The sequence below is a fragment of the Moschus berezovskii genome, chromosome 3 (assembly GCF_049115385.1).
Source record: "Moschus berezovskii isolate FMDL1 chromosome 3, NW_MosBer_1.0, whole genome shotgun sequence".
Classification (NCBI taxonomy): domain Eukaryota; kingdom Metazoa; phylum Chordata; class Mammalia; order Artiodactyla; family Moschidae; genus Moschus; species Moschus berezovskii.
In genome coordinates this window covers 100,995,878-101,017,629 of record NC_142462.1, presented here as the reverse complement: position 1 = coordinate 101,017,629, position 21,752 = coordinate 100,995,878, and the positions used below count along the sequence as shown (strand labels likewise).

At 41.2% G+C, this 21,752-nt stretch overlaps 1 protein-coding gene across 1 annotated transcript in view; it reads left to right on the top strand.

Annotated features, from left to right (window-relative positions):
* The window catches only part of GRM8 (glutamate metabotropic receptor 8), a 923,112-nt gene that overhangs the window by 391,846 nt on the left and 509,514 nt on the right, over window positions 1-21,752 (top strand). Inside the window, exon 6 of the mRNA XM_055421210.2 lies at window positions 232-369. Coding sequence (XP_055277185.1) covers window positions 232-369 — 138 coding nt within the window. The remainder of the gene's footprint in view (window positions 1-231; window positions 370-21,752) is intronic.

Below are 21,752 nucleotides of genomic sequence, written 5' to 3'. Positions count from 1 at the left end.
CGAAAAGCCAGATGCCTGAATGGTGAATGGTGGGAGTAGAGATACTGCCCTTTTTTCTCCATTGATTCTTGCCACAGGGATAGTCTTATTTCTGGGTTATTGGCCCTCCCCCATTTGTTATATATATTTTTTTCATGCAATGATCACAACATAATACAATATTCAAATTTCTGATAGTACATGGTTTTGATTTTGAAAAAAATATTTTCATACCTTTCTTCTTTAAAATAGGGTTTGATCGATACTTTAGAAGCCGAACTCTTGCCAATAATCGAAGAAATGTATGGTTCGCAGAATTCTGGGAGGAGAATTTTGGATGCAAGTTAGGATCACATGGAAAAAGGAACAGTCATATAAAGAAATGTACAGGTAACCATTTAAATCTTTTCCTTGGAGCATTTGTGTTTGTAGTTACCTGAGAAATGAAGCTTTCCTGTGTGGATAGTAATGACATCTTCTACCTCCTCGCATCTCTTGTTGTAGTTTCTCGGCAAGGCTGAGCGTCCATTGATCATTCAACAAACTTAAACTTGCTCATTGGTTCTTGCAATCAATGAACAAGTATTTATTGAACATGTGCCATGTGTCCAGTGCTGGAGTATTTCAGTTCTGTTTTTTTTTAAAAAAATTATGAGTATCAACTTTAGACAAAGTACTTTATTAGGTTTGGTGGGATATTAACAAATAAACAAGACATGATTTTGTTCGCCAGGAGTTCAAAATATAGTGAGGATGACAGATCATAACAAATTGTGCAGACAGTGCTTTTCCACTATTTCAATCCGTGTCCCCTATATCCTGCATAGCTTTAGCAGCTATGGTTTTTTGATGCTATACTTTCTATATTTTGTACATAGAAATAACAGTGATATTAAATGTACATTTTTTGAATGTTAGAATTTAACTTTTTATTTGAAGATAACATGACTGTGTATGTAGAAACATCTATGGAATTTTTAAAGTTACTTAGAACTAAGCAGTACATTTAGTAAGATCAATACAAGATAGAAGGTCTGTATAAACGTACCTTTTAAATCCATTTATATATATTAATGGATATATTTATATACCCATTTATATATATTAGAAACTAACACAGGGAAAATGAAATACATACAGCATAATTAAAAAGAACATAAAAGAGATAATTTTAATAAAGATACATCTCTTCTATACTAAGATCTATACTGAATGAGCATCTTATAACCAGACACTCCTCTCTTGCTTTCCCCTTGGCCCACACATTTTGATATGACCTCCTTTTGCTCTATTTAGTTCCTTTGGAAATAGATTTTCAAATAAATATATAATCTGAGAAGTGCTAGAGCAGCCCTATAAATGGAGCAAGAATAGGGATGTGGAGAGGGGCGCCCCAGTGGAGGGAACTGACTTCCAGGAGCTGGAGTAAGTGAAGTGGCACAAAGTTCATGCTCGTGGGTGTTACATTTGAGTTTGAAGAGTCACCAAATAAGTAAATGTATAAATAAACAGACTTCCAGATGCTGAGATGTGCCTGGAAGAAATACAACAGAGTAAATGTAGAAAGAGTGACCAGGTGGTCTCAGGAAGGAGGAGGGAAGGCAGCAATTACTATCCTTTGGTTAAGATGCTTTGCCAAGGAGCTAACATTTGAGACCAGACATAAATGGCAAGGCGCTTCTCTGGTGGCTCAGACGGTAAAGAATCTGCCTGAAATGCAGGAGACCTGGGTTCAATCCCTGGGTCGGGAAGATCCCCTGGAGGAGGGCATGGCAACCCACTCCAGTTTTCTTGCCTGGAGGATCCCCATGGACAGAGGAGCCTGACAGATTACAGTCCATGGGGTCACAAAGAGTTGGACATGACTGAGCGACTAAGCACATGAATGGCAAGAGTCCCCATGCCATTGTGAAAATATGATAGCAGCCTATTCCGTGATCTAGCGCAAGCCTCTTGAGTTTAAGGTAAAGAAAAAAAAGATAAATAAAAGGTCAGGGAGGCCAGAGGAATTGTGAGGGAGAGTGGGAGTGAGAGCAGAAGAGGATCGGCACAGGCCAGCACATGCAGGGTTCTGGGGTTCTTCCTAGAAGCTCCAGAACTGGGGATTTGGGGCTTTACCCTACCTGTAGGGTAGAAGTAAATAAGGCTTTTCATTTAGGACACTGCTCAGATACTTCTTTCAGAAAGATTCCTCTGACAGAAGAGTAGGGAGGGTTGGAGATCAGGGGAGAGAAACAAGAAAGGTAAGTCAGTGTCCATCCTGTAGCCCCAGTGATGGACAGTCTCAGCCTCATTAGATGTGCTAGTTAGGAACGGAACACAGAGTATAGAGATCCTAGTAGGTAGTATTTACAGGACATGGTGAGTACTGAATGCCCTGGGGGTGGTGGTGAGTGATGGAGGTTCTAAATTATAAATCTCTGCCAGCTAGGTGTAGGAAAGCTACTTAACTGAAAAGACAGCAAGAATGGTAACGGACTATTGGAAGGACTAACTGGAATTGGGTTCTGAACTCACCCCATGGAACTGCCCAGCAGGTGGCAACTAAGGTTTGGGACCCTGCTTAGTGTAAGACACTAGAAATACATATAGGTAGTAGTAGATGGAGGAGACCTGGAAGTTAAAAGAGAAGGGCAGAGATGCAGTTACCAGGGAAAATTGAGCAGAGATGAGGGATAACCACCTAACCCTCTAGGGGAGGAAGCAGAAGAAGAAATTAAGCATTGCGGGTTGGGGAAGGAGATGAATTGAGAGTCAGGAGAGGAGATAGGGTGCATGTATGTTCAGTGCTACAGAGAGGCATTGTTGAAGGACAGAAGTTTAGTGGAGACTCAGATGGTGAGGATGGTGAGGGCTGGAGAGAAAAGTGGAACAGAAGTAGAGGGAGGAATGCATTTTTTAAAGAAGTTTAGCAGAAAAAGCAGAGAAGGCAATGGCAAGCCACTCCAGTGTTCTTGCCTGGAGAATCCCAGGGACGGGGGAGCCTGGTGGGCTGCCGTCTATGGGGTCGCACAGAGTCGGACACGACTGAAGCGACTTAGCAGCAGCAGCAGCAGAAAAAGTAGCGATGATGGGAGAACTTGAGAAAGAAGCAGAGTTACAGAAATTTCTTTAGGGGAGGGCATCTAATTTAAGCATATTTTCAGATAAACATGGTGGTGGGAAGGAATATCAAGGGACTTCCCTGGTGGTTAGGTAGTTAAGACTTCCCTTTCCAATGCAGGGGATGTAGGTTCAATCCCTGGTCAGGGAGTTAGGATCCCACATGCCCTGAGGCCAAAAAACCAAAAACATAAAACAGAAGTAATTTTGTAACAAAGGCTTCCCAAGAGACTCTGGTATTGAGTCTACTGGCCAGTGGGGGATATGCAAATTCAATCCCTGGGTCAGGATGATCCTCTGGAGAAGGAAATGGCAACCCACTCCAGTGTGCTTGCCTGGAGAATCCTATGGACACTGGAGCCCGGCGAGCTACAGTCCACGTGGTCACAAAAGAGTCAGAAATTATTTAATGACTGTACAACAATTGTAACAAATTCAATAAAGACTTTGAAAATAGTCCACATAAAAAAAAAAGTCTTTAAAAAATAAAGAAGGAATATCAAGAGAAAGATGTTAAACATGGAGTAGGATTTTGACAGAAACTTGAAGGAGAGGCATAAGAGGGATGTGTCACCTTTAAATCATGTGATTTAGTTGGGAAAGAGAGATATACCCAAATATATACATAAGAAAAGGGCAACAAAGTATCTTATGATTAAATGTTAAATTAATATTAAACATAGATATTAAAGAAGTTCAAAAAATGTATGATTATAAGTTTAAGTTGTAAAACTCAAAGCTTCAGGGAGGAGGTGATTGAGAACAGGAAAAGATTTGAGAAAGCTTCCCAAATGAGGGCAAAGATGGGTCAGCAGAGAGTGGCATGGAGAAGTGTGAAGAACAAAGAGTTCGCGTGCCAGCGAACAATGGGATATAAAGAACAATCAGTTTATGGGAGAATTTGAAAGAAGTTATACACAGAGGGCCTTACGGGTTTTTCATTCGTGTATATTGTACACTGTGCTTAGTTTTGGGTTCTGAATGTCATTTGATCATCCACGTGTTTATATCCTATTGTTGTTAGAGCATATTAATGAAAATTAACCAGTTAGTGGAATGAATGAACTCATGGTAGCGCGTATATGTCAATCCTAATCTCTCAGTTTGTCCCACTCTCCCCTTCCCGCCTTGTCTACATGTCCATTCTCTATATCTGCCTCTCTATTCCTGTCTGGTAAATAGGTTCATCTGTACCATTGTTCTAGATTTTATATATATAAGTTAATATACAATCATAGAGCTTTTTAATGGACTGTTTTCAGAATGATCAGTTTCTTTAAAGTCATTTTTCCAAAAAAAAAAAAATGTTGATATCTTTAGATATCCTTTAAGCATCTGTCGATGGTGTAGAAGAAATACTTATTTCAGGGAGAAACACTGAACTGAGGTGTTGTAGAATCCAGACTTGGTGGCATGTCTGCTTCATATTCCTTTGATTTATTTGGGTGTTGCTAAAATTGTAACAATCTGTCCAATTAGAACTATTTCTAGTGCAATGAAAATGGTGTTTACTCCAAGTGCTAGGGTAAATGTACCCTTAGGGATTGGGGTCAATAAACAGGTTTTCATGCAAATTCCATTGTGGGTGATACTGAAATAACTTGTCTCTGGGTGGAAAATAAAGAATGCAATGTTCTTACTTACTTTTTTGGAAAACAGTAACACGTGAATGTTTCCAGATGGTGAAAGAAGATATTTGTACCCCCAATTGCCACCAACACCCAGTTTTTATGTGTTTTGGGGAAGCAAAGAAAATGATCAGCACATTAGTGGACAAAGAAGAAATGTGCTTAATGTACTTAAGAGGAAAAATCTATAGGATATTCATGGCTAGAAGTGTCTAGGATTTCAACATGCTTATCCCAGGGACGGGGGAGCCTGGTGGGCTTCCGACTATGGGGTCACACAGAATCGGACACGACTGAAGTGACTTAGCAGCAGCAGCAGCAGCAGTTGCTCAGTCATGTCTAACTCTTTGTGATGCCATGGTCTGTAGCCTGCCAGGCTCCTCTGTCCATGGGATTTCCCAGGCAAGAATACTTGAGTAGGTTGCCATTTCCTACTCCAGGGAATCTTTTGGACCCTGGGACCAAATTGCATTTCCTTCTTAACTGGTGGATTCTTTACCACTGAGCCAACAGGGAAGCCCCAGGATTTGAACATTATTTGCATTTCCAATTTGCCCAGTTCCACCTAATTCAGAAATGGGTATATACAGTTATACATGTTTCAAAATCTGGTCTTAACAAAGTTTAGTAGTAGTAGTAGGGTTAGTCGCTCAGTTGTGTCCGACTTTTTGTGACCCCATGGACTCCTGTCAGGCTCCTCTGTCCATGGGATTCTCCAGGCAAGAATACTGCAGTGGGTTGCCATGCACTTCTCTAGAGGATCTTCCTAACCCAGGGATCGAACCCAGGTCTCCCACATTGCAGGCTGATTCTTACTGTCTGAGCTACAGGGAAGTCCTTACAAAGTTAAGTCTTAACTATTCACAGGGAGTCCAAAAGTTAGAGAATTCTGAAAGTGGGATATCCACAGGTCCTTTTTGTTGCACTTAGAGCATCTTTTGTGGGTTATGTTTTGAGTAAAATTTTACATTAGGCGAAGGTAATCTGCGAACATAATTATTTGCTTCCAATTGAGGGCAATACTGGAATGTATTTACATGGATAAGAGAATGCCTCCCAGCAGGCTAGAACTTCTGTCTTATCAATTTTTAGGCAATAGAATGTCTTCAAGCAGTGAGGAGCATCCTTTTCCTAAAATTAACATGGTACAGTTTTTCTAAGATGATTTCCCCCCTAGAATCTCAGAAAAGCTTTCAAAAAGATGTGATATTACTGTTAACTTTGATATGCTGGCCGCATTCCAAAGTGAAGTAATTCCTACCATCCACTTAGCTATTTATGTACTTATTATTGCTCCTGAGAGCCGCTGAGTTCTGAAAGCTACTACTACTTAATCCTACTTAAAATTCCCTTTGTCTTTCTCAAGAAGAAAAAAGGATTTTTTATCAGTGGTGATGGGTGTTATTTTATAGACATTTCTCTGACCTCTCCCCCTCTTTCCCTCCTTCCCTGTCTTCTCGAAGACTTAATGCCTTTCTGCCCCTCCCCATCCAGACACGCACACCCTCCCTTGAGGACTGGAGGTCGGTCTTCCTCACCTCTCCTTGTTTTGGTGCATTTTTTTGCACACCTGTTTCCCCACTCAGGCCTCTGCCTGAACTCCCCCTCGGCTGCTCCCCCTCACCACCTCATTTTTTCTTTTTCCTGCTCTTTCTCTGATCAGTCCCTTGCCTGACCTTGTTTCGTCTAGCAAGACCCTCATTGACAATGGAGAGTTTTTTTTTCGAGGTCTTACTTGACTTTTGGAATGGCCATCATTCTGCTTTCTTGTCTTTCTGATGAGGCTGACTTCCCTGGTGGCTCAGACGGTAAAGTGTCTGCCTACAGTGCGGGGGACCTGGGTTCAATCCCTGAGTTGGAAAAATCTCCTGGAGAAGGAAATGGCAACCCACTCCAGTATTCTTGCCTGGAAAACCCCATGGACAGAGGAACCTGGTAGGCTACAGTCCATAGGGTTGCAAAGAGCCGGACACGACTGAGCAATTTCACCTTCACTGGTGAGGCCTGATAGTGAATATGGTAGGGAAATTAGAGCAGTGCAGAACAACTGCTCATCAAAGGCAGTCTCTCTCAGATCACAGTGTCTTGGCTTTCATTTCTGCAATATGAATTGTAAAAAGGTCTGCACTTACCAAAATAACATTCTCTGACCCACCCTCAAAATCCAGTCAGTTTCTTGTGCTCAGATACTTAGTCGTGACTCTTTTCTGCTCCCGTGGACTGTGTGTAACCTGCCAGGCTCCTCTGTCCAGCATCTTAAAACCTCTTGACTCATTCAGCCATTCGTTATTCATTCTTTATCCACTTATTTATTTTGGATGGCCAGCCTTGTGCCAGAGATTGCTGGAGATACAGACAAAGAATAGATTACCCTTGCCTTCTAGTTGCTCACACAGACATAAACACTGTCTTCATGAATTGAAGTGCTTTCCTTGTCTGGTGGGTTTGAATTCTCAGCCAGGAGGTTGGAGCACGGCTGCTTAGCTTGTGTATGGCTGACACTCAGATGCTAAATGGTGGTGAGCATATGCTACTCGAAATGGCCTATTGATTCTTATTTATGATGATAGAAATGGTGGTAATGGAACAAGCAATGCACAAATATGTTTCTTCCCACAAACAAGAAATTCTGTCAGTGAACCAAATAGTAGGCTCAATAATTAGCTCCTGAAAGACTTGTCAGTTTACTTTCTGGGGCCAGAGTAACGAGGTAGCTTTTCAGGTGTTACTCTCCCTTGACCTTTCCCTGTTTTGGGTCGAAGATGAAAGCTCTCACCCTTTCACTAAGATTCAAGGAGACCATATAAAGGAACTGGATAGTTAGCAAGGGGGATGGATCACACAATTTGATTTGGTGATTCAGAATGAAAGAAAACTGAGATTAACTTTCCTGACATGAAAATGTGTTCTGTCACCCTCATTTGCTACTTGCATAGAGAAAAAGTCTGTTGGGGATAATATCTACATTTGCACCATGAGGTGGCCACTAGCTCATATGCTCCTGTTCTTAGCAAATAAAATAGCAGAAATTCCAGAATGATTTATTTAGGCCACTTCTGAGATTTCATATGGAATTTCAATAGATGCATTTGAGATGACAAATGGGCATTGATTTCAGATGTATTGGGTTTCAGAATTTTAAAGCTGGGACAATTTTAAAGTTTAGGACATAAAATCAAGATCATTCTTTCATTTTGTAAATGAAGAAAATGGAACCCAGAGAAGATTAGAGAATGGTTGACAAATCACACAGTCCTAGAGCTGCAACTGGAATCCTTGTCTGTTTTATTTGAACTTCTACTTGAATTTTATATCCTTGATTTGTTTTATTATTTACTTATTTTAGAGTTTTTAACCACATAGTTGAAAGGTGTTTCTTTTTCCTCTTTATGATACTTCATGAATATAACAGTAATGTGTTATAAAATTTTAAAATCAACAGCTATAAAGTAAAACAAAAATAACACATTGGTGGTTATCCTATGGAAAAGAGTCCAATATTTTATTACTCTTCATATTGACTTTGTATGTAATATTTGTAAGTGGGTCTTGAAGAGAATAGAGTTCTTCATCCAGTTCCCTGGCCCCTGCCATTTATTTATTTTTATTATACACACACACACACACACACACACACACACACACACACATACATATTTTCTTCTTTTTGGCTGCACTGTGTGGCATGTGGGATCTTAGTTCCCCACTTAGGGATCTAACTTGTGCCCCCTGTGGGGGAAGCATGGAGTCTTAACCACCGGACTGCTAGAGAGGTCCCAACCCCCACTTATAAGGGTAGTTGTTTAGTGACTAAGTTGCGTCTGACTCTTTGGTGACCCCATGGACTGTAGCCCACCAGACTCCTCTGTCTATCGGATTTCCCAGGCATGAATACTGGAGTGGGTTACCATTTCCTTCTCTGGGGGTTCTTGCTGACCCAGGGATTAAACCTGCATTTCCTGAGTTGGCAGGTGGATTCTTCACCACTGAGCCTAGAACCAGAACTATATTAAAAGAAATGGAGAAATTATCAACCATAAGCTTCTGTTAGTCTAAGTCCAATGGCACTGAGTTGTTGAGATTCACTTTGCTAAGTACAGTTAGGCCTCTCATTTATTCACTCCCTCATAGGAAAACCCCCTGCAGATTTTAAAGCAGTGCTGCTGCTGCTGCTGCTAAGTCACTTCAGTCGTGTCCGACTCTGTGTGACCCCATAGACGGAGGCCCACCAGGCTCCCCCGTCCCCGGGATTCTCCAGGCAAGAACACTGGAGTGGGTTGCCATTTCCTTCTCCAATGTGTGAAAGTGAAAAGTGAAAGTGAAGTCGCTCAGTCATGTCCGACCCATAGCGACCCCACGGACTGCAGCCCACCAGGCTCCTCCATCCATGGGATTCTCCAGGCAAGAGTACTGGAGTGGCTTGCCATTGCCTTCTCTGAAAGCAGTGCAGGAAGCACTATAATATATAATGGCAATTCTAGAAATTTAGTGAGCATATAAATCACCTAAGTACCTGGTTAAAATGCAGCTTTTGATTTCAAAGGTCTGGGGTGAGGCAGTCTGAGTTTTTGACCAGCCTCAGGTCATGGGATGTTCATGGGCCCTGGGCCACAGTTTGAGTAACAGGAGGGCATTAAGGGTTTGTTTATAGAGATAACAAAAGTACCTGATGTTTGATTAGCATAATACACTCAACTGTGGTAAAGATACTGACAAACTCAAGATGTCTTAAATAAGATCATCTACATAAGACTTTAAATTTTCAAATACAAAAATTTATAATCACTAGTCTGTGTTAAGCATACTATTTTCAGTAAGTATTTAGATTAGGGAAGTAAAAAGATATAGTAATGTGTATGTGTGTATTTGTCTCCTCATTAGGAAATTTGAAACTGGAAAGCTTAATTACTAAATTTTAAAGAAACGTACACAGATGCACCTGTATCTCCACAGTCTGCAAAGTAGATAGCAAAGCTTGCCATATCAAGATACAAAAATATGCTGAACACTTAAAAAAAACTGTACTTCAGTCATAAAAATATGAATAATTTGGAAAGGTCCTTAGAGATTATTTTGCTCAATTCTTTCATTTCTCAGTAAAGGAAATTGAGACCCATCTTGCCTGAGTGAGTTGTCTAAAGCCCCACAGCTACCTGAAGGTGATGGTAGGACTGAAGTCTGACTTGATGCTTGATTCTTTCCTCAATCCTTTCCTGATCCGAAAGCCTTTCCCGCTCCGAAAGCCTTTCCCAGCGATGGGTTGAGTCTCACTGATCCGTTCTACTATTTTTCCCTGGCATAGTGGTTGGAATGTTTTCATACATATGTAACCTTTTTAGGGTTAAGTATTCTCTCTAAATGAAGCTCCCTAACTTCTAAGAGGGTCAGATTGTTGTTCTTGGTCTGAGAAGCACCAATACTGCTGGAAGTATGGAAGCTTAGGGAAGTGCCCTTGATGAGTAAACTTCAAGGGTACATAAACTCTTACATTTTTCAGACAGTAACTTGAAACAGGAGAACATCCATTGTATAGAGTCAAAATGAATTTAGGAGTCTAGAACTCTCTTCCTGCAAAACATACAATGGACTCTGGCATTAGCTTGATTGATAGAGAGTCTCAGGTACCTCTGGAGAACATAATAAACATGATCTCTGGAATACTGTGCTGAAGGAGGCAGAAATGGTCAAGGGAATATAAGCAAGTACATGGCAGTTAAGCAATTTTGAGAACCAATTATTTGGAAACCCATAATGTGGCTTGAGCCAGTGAGGATGAAGGAGGGATGTGTAAAGTACAGAAACATTAGAAGAAATTGTCTTTGCTTCAGTGCTTATTAAACTTCAATTGATGGAACCAGTTCATTAAAACAAAGCAAAACAAAGAAAGAATATACAGATGACACAATCTTAAGAAAATTTGATATTCTTCCTCTCCCTTAAAAGGCATACAGAATAGATAAATATAGGGACCAACTATTTACATTATAAAAGAAGTAATTATTTTCTGAGAAGTTTACCTTGGGATTCCTTTAAATCCATGGGATTTGAGGGAATTCCATGGCTATCACCATAGATGAAATAAGAGACGTATACAAATTCTTAGGAGTGTACAGTGTATTCTCCTGAATGAAATTGGGTACATTAGGGCACAGGAGACATCAAAAGAAGTGTGGGGCTTCCCTGGTGGCCCAGTGGATAAAGAATCCACCTGCCAATGCAGGGGACATGGGTTTGGTCCCTCTGGGAAGATTCCACATGTGTGCCATAGCTACTGAACCTGTGCTCTGGAGCCTTCAAGCTGCAACTACTGAAGCCCATGAGCCCATGAGAAGTCACTGCTCGCTGCAACTAGAGAAAGCCCACATGCAGCAACAAAGACTCTGCACAACCAAAAATAAACAAATAATTAATGATTTTTTTTAAAGGAAGTGTGATCAGAGTTTACTAAGCCTAAATGACAATAACTTCTGGAGTCTTATTTTTTGGTTACTTCACTGGAAAAGACTCTGATGCTGGGAAGGACTGGGGGCGGGAGGAAAAGGGGACGACACAGAATGAGATGGCTGGATGGCATCACTGACTTGATGGACATGAGTTTGAGTGAACTCCGGGAGTTGGTGATGGACAGGGAGGCCTGGTGTGCTGTCATTCATGGGGTCGTAAAGAGTCCGACATGACTGAGCGACTGAACTGAACTGAACTTTTGTTAAAACTCTATAACATGATGAACTCCTCCAGAACTTTTCCTCAAGGAACTTATATTTTATTAAAAAGGCAGTCGTTAGAAAAATGAAGATATTAGCCTGGAAGCTTTTAGTAGGCATGGTGTGTATCTTCAGGACTTAGCATTTGCTTAGCATTCATTGTATGTTTGTTAGTCAGTCCGTTAAAAATGATGGCCAATAACCCTCTTGTTCTTCATTCTAATCATGTAGATATGATGTTGGGGCCTAGCTTGGCATAAATTTGACAAATATTTTAATTATTGGAATGGCAATTTTTAATGAAAGGAAAAGCTTACTATAAATGGTTATATTAAAAGAGTCTTTAAGAATAAAATTTACTTTTCTGGTAGTTTATCTGTCTTTAAATTTCTGACTGCACTGCTAATACAGAGATGAGAATATAATTCTATAAACACATATAGGCCTGTGTATTTCAGTCAAATCTAACTGGAATATTTGGTTTCATGATTATAAAAGCCATGACTATGTACTGTTTCTCTTTTATTTATTTTTTATTTTTATTGGTGGCTAATTATTTTTCAATATTATATTGGTTGGTTTTGCCATACATTGACATGAATCCGCCCCAGGTGTACATGAGTTCCCCCTCCCGAACCCCCCTCCCACCTCCCTCCACCCCTTATCTTCCCTCTGGGTCATCCCTGCACACCAGCCCCGAGCATCCTGTAACATGCATCGACCCTGAACTGGCGATTCATTTCACATATGATAATATACATGTTTCAATGCCATTCTCCCAAACCATCCCACCCTCACCCTCTCCCACAGAGTCCCAAAGACTGTTCTATACATCTGTGTCTCTTTTGCTATCTTGTATACAGGGTTATCATTTGCATCTTTCTAAATTCCATATATATGCGTTAGTATATTGTATTGGTGTTTTTCTTTCTGGCTTACTTCACTCTGTATAATAGGCTCTAGTTTCATCCACCTCATTAGAACTGGTTCAAATGCTTGTTGCTCTTTTAAAAATTATATTTATACTATGTGGGAGGGTTATTCTATCTAACAGAATAATGAAAGGACAGTTGGAAAATACAATAGAAAATATCAGTTAAAATGTATTCATTCAATTTAAAAGTGTTTATTTGTCTATCATTTTTTTATTAGTCTATTGTTGTTCCCCACGAGAACACAGACTTCATGAAGTAGGGACTTGGTCTTGTTCTCTGCTGCAACCCAATGCTTAGGATAACATTAGGCACCATTGCTGCTGCTGCTGCTGCTAAGTCACTTCAGTCGTGTCCGACTCTGTGTGACCCCATAGATGGAAGCCCACCAGGCTCCCCCTTCCCTGGGATTCTCCAGGCAAGAACACTGGAGTGTGAAAGTGAAAAGTGAAAGTGAAGTCGCTCAGTCGTGTCCAACCCCTAGCAACCCCACGGACTGGAGCCCACCAGGCTCCTCCATCCATGGGGTTCTCTAGGCAAGAGTACTGGAGTGGCTTGCCATTGCCTTCTCCGTAGACACCATTCAGATCAGATCAGATCAGTCACTCAGTCGTGTCCGACTCTTAGCGACCCCATGAATCACAGCACGCCAGGCCTCCCTGTCCATCACCAACTCCTGGAGTATACCCAAACTCATGTCCACAGAGTCGGTGATGCCATCCAGCCATCTCATTCTCCGTCGTCCCCTTCTCCTCCCGCCCCCAACCTTTCCCAGCATCAGAGTCTTTTCCAGTGAGTCAACTTGTCGCATGAGGTGGCCAAAGTATTGCAGTTTCAGCTTTAGCATCAGTCCCTCCAATGAACATCCAGGATTGATCTCCTCTAGAATGGACTGGTTGGATCTCCTTGCAGTATAAGGGACTCTCAAGAGTCTTCTTCAAAAGCATCGATTCTTCGGCAATCAGCCTTCTTCACAGTCCAACTCTCACATCTATACATGACCACGGGAAAAACCATTGCCTTGACTAGACGGACCTTGGTTGGCAAAGTAATGTCTCTGCTTTTTAATATACTATCAAGGTTGGTCATAACTTTCCTTCCAAGGAGCAAGCATCTTTTAATTTCATGGCTGCAGTCAGCATCTGCAGTGATTTTGGAGCCCAAAAAAATAAAGTCTGACACTGTTTCCACTGTTTTTCCATCTATTTCCCATGAAGTGATGGGACCAGATGCCATGATCTTTGTTTTCTGAATGTTGAGCTTCAAGCCAACCTTTTCACTCTCCTCTTTCACTTTCAGCAAGAGGCTTTTGAGTTCCTCTTCACTTTCTGCCATAAGGGTAGTGTCATCTGCATATCTGAGGTTATTGATATTTCTCCCAGCAATCTTGATTCCAGCTTGTGCTTCTTCCACCCCAGCGTTCCTCATGATGTACTCTGCATATAAGTTAAATAAGCAAGGTGACAATATACAACCTTGACGTACACCTTTTCCTAATGGTAGACACCATTAGGGTTCCTTAAAATACCAGTTGGATGAATGAATGAATTGAATCCAGCTTATTTATTATCAGGCACTATTAGATGTTGGGGGCACATTAGTGAAAAAAAAAAGCAAATGGTTCTTGCCCTCATGGGCAAGTTTGATTAAGAAGATTAGGCTACATCTGTGCAATGAGATGTGTTCAGACTGGTGAATGAGAGTATGTAGGAAGACCTCATGTTGTATAGGGAGAAGAATGATGTCATTTCAGTTGAGATTAAAACATAAGCAGGATTTAGACAGGACAAAGGTGACAGGACAAATAGTGATCAGTTGGATCACTATTTCAAATAGAGGGAAGCACAAAGGCCAGTAGAGTAGAGAGAGGACGACAGTTTGAGGAGCTGAAGAAGTTCAGTATGGCTGGGGTAGAGGGTGTTTGCTGTCACTTCAGTCGTGTCTGACTCTTTGTGACCCCATGGACTGTAGCCTGCCAGGCTCCTCTGTTCATGGGATTCTCCAGGCAAGAATACTGCAGTGGGTTGCCATGCCCTCCTCCAGGGGATTGTCCCGACCCAGGGATCGAAACCAAGTCTCTTACATCTCCTGTACTGGCAGGCAGGTTCTTTACCACTAGCGCCACCTGGGAAGTGGTAGAGGGTAGGAGAAAAGAATAGGAAAAGGACAGGTCAAATAAGGTTTTATATGCTTCATCAGGGAGTTCACATTTGTTTTGAAAGGCAATGAACAGGCATGAAAAGATTTTAAGCAGATCAGTGACACAATTGGATTTCCATTTTAGAAAGATTGTTCTGGCTGTTGCATAACACTGGCAAGGTGTAACCCTAGAGAAAGGAGACCAGTTGGATATTACAGTAATTCCTCCAAGGATGACAGTGGTCCAGTTTATGATGACTGTATCTGCACTGGGGTGGGGGGGCGGTGGAGAGGAATGGATGGATCTGAGATATTTTAAGGGAGACATTTAGGACTTGGAAATTAATTGGGTATTTAAGGAGTGGAAACTTATGGATGACAAGTTGATCTTGGATTGGGAAATCTGAGTGATTTGAGTCTCAAATTTGGTTGAGAGGGTCAAATTTGAATGATAGATTGGGGAAGAAGGGGAAGGAGAGGATGATGAATTCTGTGTGGAATATGTTGAATAGAAGGAACCTGTGAGATATTCAGCTACAGATATCTGGGAAGCAGTTTGTTGATTATGTGTGCCTGAAGTTGAGGAAAGATGCTTGCTATTAAGAGGAGTTTGGGAGTCACTGGCCAATAAATGAAGCTGAGAGAAATAAATCTAGTCATCGTGTTGACAGCAAAATGCAGAGGGCCTGAGTTAGATCTTGAGAGACTCAGCTTTTAGGGAATGTGTTGAAGGAGAGGGCCCTGGAATTCTAAATCTCTATGAATTATCCTCAGTATCCATGAGTGGACCCCCTAAGATGAAATTTCTGATCTACAACCCGAGACCTTAATTCCCTCCCTAATATCTCCGCAACTATAATTGATGACTGCAAGGCTGGGTGCTTGACCCAAGCTGGACCGTCAGAGTCCCTTCAAAGGGTGCTTAGAATTGGAGCTGAAGGAGGAATATAATTTTCCCTTGAGAGGGAGTGGGTGGTGAGGCCGTGAGAAGTGAGGCTGGGGAGATTGTCAAGTTCTTCACTGAGAGGAGAAAGTTGGTCTGAGATGATGGTACTGACATGTAGCTGGAACAGAGGTGACAAATAGGAAGAGTTCTGAGTGTGATCAGCATCTTAACCATGACTTTCCTGCAGGTGTGTGAGATAGTTCACGACTTTCCTAATTAAATTTCTCCATCCTTAGCTAACAACCTAGTGTCCAGACTAACATATGATAATATTACGTAGGACAATTAGAAGAGATAATACACATAAAGCATATTGATTGCTATACAGGGAGTACAGCAGATACTATAATTTATCCAATGGCAATTTCCCTTTCTTCTAGACCAGAACCATGCAATAGAGTGTTCTGAAATAAGGACTGATTAATTCATTCTTGTGATATGAGATAATTATAAACTCTCTCAATTTTAAAGCCATTTGGCATTGGGTTTTCTCTTATTTGCAGCTGAAAGCATACTTTGTATTATCAATAAGTGGGAATGATTTATTTAACATGAAATGAACATGCCACATTTTAAGAAGATCTGAAAAAATTAAAATTCTAAGATAAATCCCGAGGTTAGTATTTGCAATACAGACAAATTGTTTATATTAAATTGATTCACCAGACACTTCTTAAATACTGACTTCCCAGTCAGTAAATGTAAAATGTGATTTGATTTATTAAAATTAAAATGATATAAAGCTTTTCAGCAATATTTCACTGAGACATGTTTTTATATAAGTTGCAGAATTATAAAATACAAGTATTAGAGAATGCTCCTTAATTTGTCAAACTAATTCACCTTTGGGTTCCTTTAAGCAACATGCCCTCTAGTCTACCAAAATGTTATTTTACAGATGGTGGTGGTGTTCTACTTCCTACCCAGACAAACAGTAATTTAGCTAAGCATTTTTCTTTGCAGCGTAAGTGAAAACCTGTTCAAAGTGCTTGCAAGTTTATCAACTAAATCAAAAGACCTAAGAGGAACTAAGTGTTTCCATCTAATGTGTTTTCTGTGTCTAGTAAAATTCTCAGCCTCATTGGTAGACACTCAGACACTGCATCTTAGCTGTGTGATCCTGGATAAGTAACTTAACCTCTAACAATTCTTGCTAAATATTAAGTTTTCCTACCTGTAAATTGTGTTGGAGAAGACTCTTGAGAGTCCCTTATACTGCAAGGAGATCCAACCAGTCCATTCTAAAGGAGATCAATCCTGGATGTTCATTGGAGGGACTGATGCTAAAGCTGAAACTGCAATACTTTGGCCACCTCATGAGACGAGTTGACTCACTGGAAAAGACTCTGATGCTGGGAAAGGTTGGGGGCGGGAGGAGAAGGGGACGACGGAGAATGAGATGGCTGGATGGCATCACCGACTCTGTGGACATGAGTTTGAGTGAACTCCGGGAGTTGGTGATGGACAGGGAGGCCTGGCGTGCTGTGATTCATGGGGTCGCGGAGAGTCGGACACGACTGAGCGACTGAACTGAACTGAACTGAACCTGTAAATTATGGTGATGGAGGTGGTTATTGGTATATATACCTTTCATAAAGGCCATTCAGATGACTCTGGTTCTCTCTTGTTGCTGCTGCTGCTGCTAAGTCACTTCAGTCGTGTCCGATTCTGTGCGACCCCATAGACGACAGCCCACCAGGCTCCGCCGTCCCTGGGATTCTCCATGTTACCACAAATGCTCTATGGCTAAAACATTGAGCTTAAATGTAGAACTTGCATTGTTTTTAGAAGTGGTACTTATTTTTTTATGCACCTCTCCACACATCCCAACACTGGGCTGAACTGGGATGTGACTATTTGTTGGGAAAGGAGTTAGTATTCTGACCAAAAGGTGATGTCATTTTACCCCTGTGTTACTTTCTCCACTGGCCCATGCAGAACATTCTAGCTGCAGATTTATTTGCTTACATCACTGTGGTCAAATGGTTAGAACTGTAGTTTTGTTTGGGAAAGTGATTAATATCTTTCTTTAAGGACCCTTATGTTCCTGGTTCCTGAAACACTTCAGACAGCTTTCTCTGGCCTTCTGTGGAAAATGCGAATATTCTCCATGTCTGTCTCCTACCCAGATCTCTTCCAGAAAGAATGTAGACAATGCCAGCTAAGCTATTTGGTGGGAGCAACATTCTGTTCTTTGCTAAGACAGAGCCAAGATTCCAAATATGCTGATTCAGCAGAACACGAGATGAAAACTGAAGAAGGGCTCGGGATTCCATCAGAACCTGTGATCCTTTAAATAAGATTCAAATCCCACTAGCCCACAGAGAATCAGAGGATATCAGAGAAGAAAGGAAACTTAGAGGTCATCCCTTCCCACATTTTGCCAAGAGTCACCTCTCAGGCTGACGTAAAATGAGGACAGGCGTGCTTAGCCACATTTCGGTTTTACTGATTCAGTAGGACTGGTGAAGGCTTTATTTGTTGCAAAATGAGGCTTTCTCATTGACTCTACATAGGCTTATTAGTGGCACACAGAAGGATTTCCACTGATCTTCTCTTTGTCCCCAGTCAGAGTAAAGGTGTAGGTCTGACGGAGGCTGATAGCTGTGAAAGAGAAAAGTACCAGCAGACTAGAGCCTGAAGAATGGGCTGGCTGCCAGCTCTGGGTTCAGCATCCTGAGGAGTGTCATTTGTCTGAGCTACTTTTATGAAGCAGAAGGCTTCTTTTGTGTATTTGTACCTGTGAAAGGGAGCCATGGTATAGCTTATCAGAGAAGCAGAAAAACAAATAATCCGTATTGATTTTGGATCCCCACCTACACCTCTCTTTTTCAGAAGTCTTTGTTTACATCTCAACACACAGCCAGTATTCTGGGAATTCTGGCTTGATGTGTTCCAGAGGCATTGCCTTAATGGGTCTGAAGTTTTAATTCAGTGGAACTCAGAAAACTGTTTAGCCTTTTCTCCCCTACCCCATGACAGAGAATGTCTCTGTTACTGCCTGGTGGAATCAGTCTGCATCATCTCTACGGCTGATGCAAAGCCTGACTTCAGCTCACTATGCTAACTGCATGAGTCATATCTTCCCTGAGGGCTGCAAGTTTGATTAAATGTTTAAACGACCTTTTAGGACAGATGATTGTGCAATTGGGCAAGCTATTTGTTCTTCCAGTTCTTAATAACTTTGGTGTGTGTTTGGAGGAGGTGTAGACAGAGTTGGGAAGAGTGTGAACAAGAGACTTGGGTAGTCCTTGGAGATGAGGGTGGTGGTGATGATGATGATTTTGATATAAATAGAGTGTGTGTGTATGTGTGTGTGCTTAGTTGCTCCAGTCATGTCCAACTCTTGTGACCCTATGGACTGTAGCCCACCAGGCTCCTCTGTCCATGGGATTCTCCAGGCAAGAACACTGGAGTGGATTGCCATGCCCACCTCCAGGGGATCTTCCTGATCTTCCAGGGACTGAACCCTCATCTCCTGCATTACAGGCAGATTTTTCTTTTTTTTTTTTACCACTGAGCCACCAGGGAAGCACTAAATAGAGAACCACTGAGCCATCAGAAAAGCGCTAAATACAGAGTGGGATTTGTTAAAAGAATGGCAAACTCTACACAGTTGCTGAGTGCCAGCCCCCTCCTTTTCCTCTCAAAGACAGACACCCAAATCATGTCTGTCATTGGTGACTTTCTAACCACCCAGGAGTTCCAGCGCTTCTTAAGGACCACAGCCCTTTGGTCAGGAAACTTTCTGCTGATGGCTCTCTGGAAAGTTTAGTACAATCTCTAACATGGCTAGTATAACTTGAGAGAAGATTTACTTCAGGGGACTCTCCAGATATGATATGCATTTATAAACTACACACAGTCTCTTTGTTCAGTCCATCCTTGCGGAATCTTATAATTAGCTGTAATTTAGCTTTGCTTCCTGGGGCTTAGGTATCTGTTTCTAGTTGACTTTGTTTTTCCCATCTAACTCTAGTTCTCGAAAATCACTCTCTCCTGGTTTGATTTTCAGGTGCTTTCACGCTCATTTCAGGTTCCAGATGAAAAACTTCCTTTTTTGAGACATGCAGATGGACCACATTTTAGTCCCCCCCCCCCCGGGTGTTTATCATCTGGATCCCTTGAATGAGTCCACTTTGTCCGGATACATTTCCAGAATATTGCTTCTCTCTTGTTCCAAAATGCAGCTTGCCCTTCTTTTGGCCCTTACTCTACTGCTCTGGTGGCTCAGAGGTTAACGCGTCTGCCTCCAATGTGGGAGACCTGGGTTCAATCCCTGGGTTGGGAAGATCCCCTGGAGAAGGAAATGGCAACCCACCCCAGTATTCTTGCCTGGAGAATCTCATGGAAGGAGGAGCCTGGTGGGCTACAGTCCACGGAGTCACAAACAGTCGGACATGACTGAGTGACTTCACTGTCAATTTCTGCTGCTCTAGTACATTCATTCATTGCAACTCAGAATAAGCACTATAGAAAAATATCTAAGTTTTATTTTCACAGTTTGTATGTTTTATTATCTGGGAATCTGGCTGTAAAGAAACTATAGTAACTTAGGGGTGGGGGCTATTATTCAGGAAATTCTCCATACATATATATTTTGGAAAATGAAATTTTGACTTTGTAAGATGAATTAGCTATGACTTTTCTTCAGGAAAAAATCTATGTCAGCAACTTTTTATTTATCTGACCAGACTATTAATCTGTTTGCATTAATGAATTCATGCAGCCTGCTCAGAAATTAATGAAGACTTTTTATCCTGTGAATTTTCTCCTTCACTCCTTTAGGCTCTTCTTGTCTTCTTGGCAGCACTGTTGACATCATAAAAGATGTTGCACATTCCACTATTACAGCCTTTGCAAGTTTTTTGTTGATTATTACACATTTAGGGTCCTATATAGTATGGATCTCTGGTCAAATTATTTTGAAATTGTAATATAAAAAGTACAGGAATAAAATGAAAATGTGCAGAAATAGGCATGCTTTTCTTTGAAAAAAATTACAGTCAAAAGAAAAAGTAAGAGGTATAAAATGTGTCTGGCATTTTGCTGTTCTGTTTCCTTCATTTGTTGGCTTATGTACTTTGCTGGTTGATCTCAAACGTGTTAGTAGATATGACGAAGGTCTGTGCAAGTCTTGGCCATAATGTGGGGAAGCTCAGATTTGATTTTGCAGGCCATGTGAGTAAGCAGAGTGACGCGGCCAACAGTGTCTCTGTGTTATCACACCTGCTTTGGCTTCGTGATAGAATACTTGTTTTGGAACAAGCCAACTGAGTAGAGCAGAGCATCTTTGTACTTGCACAGAGTTACCTGGATAACTCTGTGGTTATAAAGAATAGGATAAAAACTACATCATTATAATCACTCCATGCTATTTATATGAGAGAAATAATATTCTGCCAAGTGCCACAGAGACTAAGAAAATGCAGCTTCCTGCACTTCAGCTGCTTTCATTTCCAGGGAGAAAAACAAGTTTGCTTTTGGATTTAGAAAAGAATCCTTATTATGATTACAAGTTGGGTTTCCTTATTTTATTTCAGAAAAGTTATCTTTGAAGATAGAAGGTAGCTAGACGTGTTCCCTTGCCCCACTCCTGCTCCTGAAGGTTTAAAACCATTCTTGAATTACTATCTGAGCCACCAGGGAAGCCCACTCTTGAATTAGTAAATGTATTCAAAAATTAGAAATTAGATCAGGTTTGTTATATGAAATAATCTAAACCCAATTTCTCTATTAAAGCTATTTAAAGTTTATTTTCTATTTTGTATGCTTAGTTCAGTTCAGTCGCTCAGTCGTGTCCGACTCTTTGCGATCCTATGAATCACAGCATGCCAGGCCTCCCTGTCCATCACCAACTCCCAGAGTTCACTCAGATTCATGTCCATCAAGTCGGTGATGCCATCCAGCCATCTCATTCTCTGTCGTCCCCTTCTCCTCCTGCCCCCAATCCTTCCCAGCATCAGAGTCTTTTCCAATGAGTCAACTCTTCACACGTGTATGCTTAAGCACCCCATCATTTCTTGCTACAGAAAACAATTCTCATGCTGGTGTGAAAGACCTGGGCTTTTTTTCCAGCCTTTTATCATAGACCTGCATGTAATGAGTAGGACCATTATGGCTAGGGTACTCTGCTGACTATTCTAAGGGTACAGAGGATGTGGACTAATCTTGGGTTGACTTTGTAAGCCTTTCAATGTTGAACATCTACTTTTGGAAGTCAGAACTTAGTTTGTGTTTGAATGTGTATGTATCAGCTCTAGAAAATTTGAGTTTATTCAGTTTTACCCTTGAATTATTTACTGAGGCTCTTAAAGTACAT